Source organism: Echinops telfairi, unplaced genomic scaffold (assembly GCF_000313985.2).
Source record: "Echinops telfairi isolate 266 unplaced genomic scaffold, ASM31398v2 ScPeMD7_18;HRSCAF=68, whole genome shotgun sequence".
Classification (NCBI taxonomy): domain Eukaryota; kingdom Metazoa; phylum Chordata; class Mammalia; order Afrosoricida; family Tenrecidae; genus Echinops; species Echinops telfairi.
Window position 1 is genome coordinate 84,929,166 of NW_022103915.1, and position 2,870 is coordinate 84,932,035.

At 46.6% G+C, this 2,870-nt stretch overlaps 1 protein-coding gene across 1 annotated transcript; it reads right to left on the minus strand.

Moving 5' to 3' along the window:
• Positions 1-1,172: 1,172 nt before the first annotated feature.
• LOC101656123 (olfactory receptor 49) lies at positions 1,173-2,144 on the minus strand. The gene has a single exon (XM_004698891.2). The coding sequence runs from the start codon at positions 2,100-2,102 to the stop codon at positions 1,173-1,175; it is 930 nt and encodes a 309-aa protein (XP_004698948.1). The 5' UTR covers positions 2,103-2,144.
• Positions 2,145-2,870: the final 726 nt, after the last annotated feature.

The following is a 2,870-nucleotide window of genomic DNA, read 5'->3' on the forward strand; positions in this document are numbered from 1 at the left end:
TGGTCCTATGATGGCAGAGCCTTCCACTTCTCCTTACTGTTTACTATGAGCCCCACATTATCTTCAAAAGCAAGGAACATTTGCCCTTTGCTCTGGCCTGACTTCCGTTGTCATGCCAGGGACCGTATGGCACGCAGCAATGTGTGACGTGCTGCCTTCGCACAGCAGGACGCACCTTCTTTCTGAGCCAGCGCTCTCTCTCTGCCTGAGGCATTGTCACGGCTCCACACGGGCAGTTCCTTCAGCTGTCCCTTGACCCCTTCACAGAGATGACGTCGGCTTTTGGCTACTGTGTTGTCAGCACAGTTCATGACGGCTCCCACCGGGAGACGCAAGGGAACCAGGACTTGGCACCGGAAGACCCACTAGCTGCTCCCTCCAATATCTTCCACTCCCGAAGGGACAGAAAGAGCTGCCCTTCTTCATTCATTAGAAGTCGACTTTGTATCATTTATTAGATCTCGATATCTACTACATTATCTTTCTAGGCTATTTTCCCAGTTCCATTTGTTAGTTTGGGCATTATGTTTGAATATATTATGCTATTTTTTTCTTCAAAATGTCATGACTGAGTATATGAATATAACTAAACAAATGAAACACAGTTAAGAAATTCACTTAGAGCTCGGTTAAGAAAATCAAGACAGACTAGACAAATATTGGCTAATTGAATTTTCTGTACTCCCTACCTGAGCCAATAATAAGACATATCAAGAAACTAATGTGGATTATGTATTAAAAAAATCAGTCACTGCCATCTAGTTGATTCTAACGCATAGCAAACCTATAAGGCAGAGTAGAACTGCCCCTGTGGATTTTCAAGAGTGTAAATCTTTACTGGAGTAGAAAGCTGCATTTCTCTCCCAATGTGGAAAATAATACTAAATAAATACTATAATGTGAATTATAATATACCTGACACCATCTGACAGATAACTCATGGAGATCCGAAGAACAAGAGCTTCATTAGCATAGGTCTGGGTAACAAAAGCAAAACAAACTCAATGGCATAGTGATTCTATATTACAAGGTAGAACTGCCGCTTGAATTCGGCTGGTGGTTTCAGACTGCTCTCCTTGGGATCACAGCCCAATGCATAACCATTATGCCACCAGGGCTCCTCAGGTTCATGTAAGGAGGTTACAGTTTCCTCTCTCACGTCAAGCTAATCTTTATGAGAGGAGTTTGCTTACTTGCTCCCTAAACACCTGTTTCACCTGTTTGTTCCTCAGGGTATAGATGAAGGGGTTGAGCACTGGGGTCACTACAGTGTTCAGCAGGGCCACCACCTTGCTTCTGTCCTCCCCTTGGCCCCCCTTGCCCGACCGCACATACATGAAGATGCAGCTGCCATAGAAGAGAGACACGACAATGATGTGGGAGGAGCAGGTTGAGAAGGCTTTCTGCCTCTCTTTGGCAGAGGGGATGCGCAGGATGGTGTAGAGGATGTGGCCATAGCAGGTCGCTGTCACGGACAGAGTGCCCAGTAAGCTGAGGATGGCTGTCACAAAGCCCAGAAGTTCTATCAGACTCGTGTCTGCACATATGAGTTCCAGGAGTGGAAAGTTGTCACAGAAGAAATGATTGATGATATTGGGGCCACAGAATGGCTGCTGGAACGTAATTAAACTTTGAACAGTGATGAGGAGGAATCCTGTCATCCATGCAGAAAGGACCAACTGGACACAGACCCTTCTGCTCATGATGGTGGCATAACGCAGGGGGTTACAGATAGCCACGTACCTGTCAAAGGACATCACGGCCAGGAGGAAGAACTCGGTGATGCCCAGGAAGAAGTAAAAGAAAAACTGGAGAAAACAACCTACTAGAGATATAGTCTTAGATCCTTTCAGGATGTTAGCCAGCGTCTTGGGGAAGATGACCGAGGTGAACCAGATCTCCAAGACAGCAAAGTTGCGGAGGAAGTAGTACATGGCGGTGTGGAGGCGTCTGTCCACGAGGGTGAGGACCACAATGAGGAGGTTCCCCAGCAGCGTGAGGAAGTAGGTCAGGAGGAGGCCCAGGAAGATGAGCAGCTGCAGCTCACAGGCATCGCAGAGCCCCAGCAGGACAAACTCCGTGACAGTGGTGCTGTTCCCCATGGCATCTCTGCCCCCCGCCGGGGAGGGCCAGTCAGAGGTGTTGAGCACCGCGAGGTGTGAGGCTCTGGGCATCTGAGGACAGCCTGGAACCTAGAGGAAAAAGACATGCGCACCAGAGTTTGAGCTGAAGGACATCTTTATTCCTTTGGGTTACAATCCTCTCCCTGTCTCTCTCTTCAGGCTGGTTGTCCAGATCTCTCTTCCACTTAGCAATTAGTCAACTGTGCGGACTTACGAATTTGGGATTCACAAGATGCTTGAAATTTTGTTGAAAAAGCCTTGGCATTACCAATTCTTTTTCCACTTCCCTTTGATTTGTTAAGAAGCTCTACTAAGTCCCTTTCATTCTTTTCTCTTAGATCAGATGGTGCCTTTCTCCCGTATTCCTCTAAGGCAGAAGAGTCTCTCAAACCATTAAAATATTTCCCTCCTGAAGTCGCACACTCAGTGGGTCCCAGACCTCTGCTGAAACTATTGACGGAATGCTTAGTCAAGAGCTTGTTACACATGCATATTAGTAGGAGGTAATGTGATCGTCCTTGCGCTCCATCACATGCTACCTTATTTCCAAATTAAAGAACTCCCTGCCATCAAGTCAATTCCAACTGATAGTGACCATGAGGGACATGGGAGAACTGACCCTGTGGGTCTCCAAGCTGTAAATTTAAAAAATGTAATCATTTTATTGGGAGCTCGTACAGATATCATAACATTCCATAGTTCGATCACATCAAACACAGCTATAAAGTTTCATGGGAACAGGGCCTC

What these genes read in the sequence shown, in the direction of transcription:
- LOC101656123 (XM_004698891.2), bottom strand. Translation starts at nt 2,102, where the DNA reads ATGGGGAACAGCACCACTGTCACGGAGTTTGTCCTGCTGGGGCTCTGC.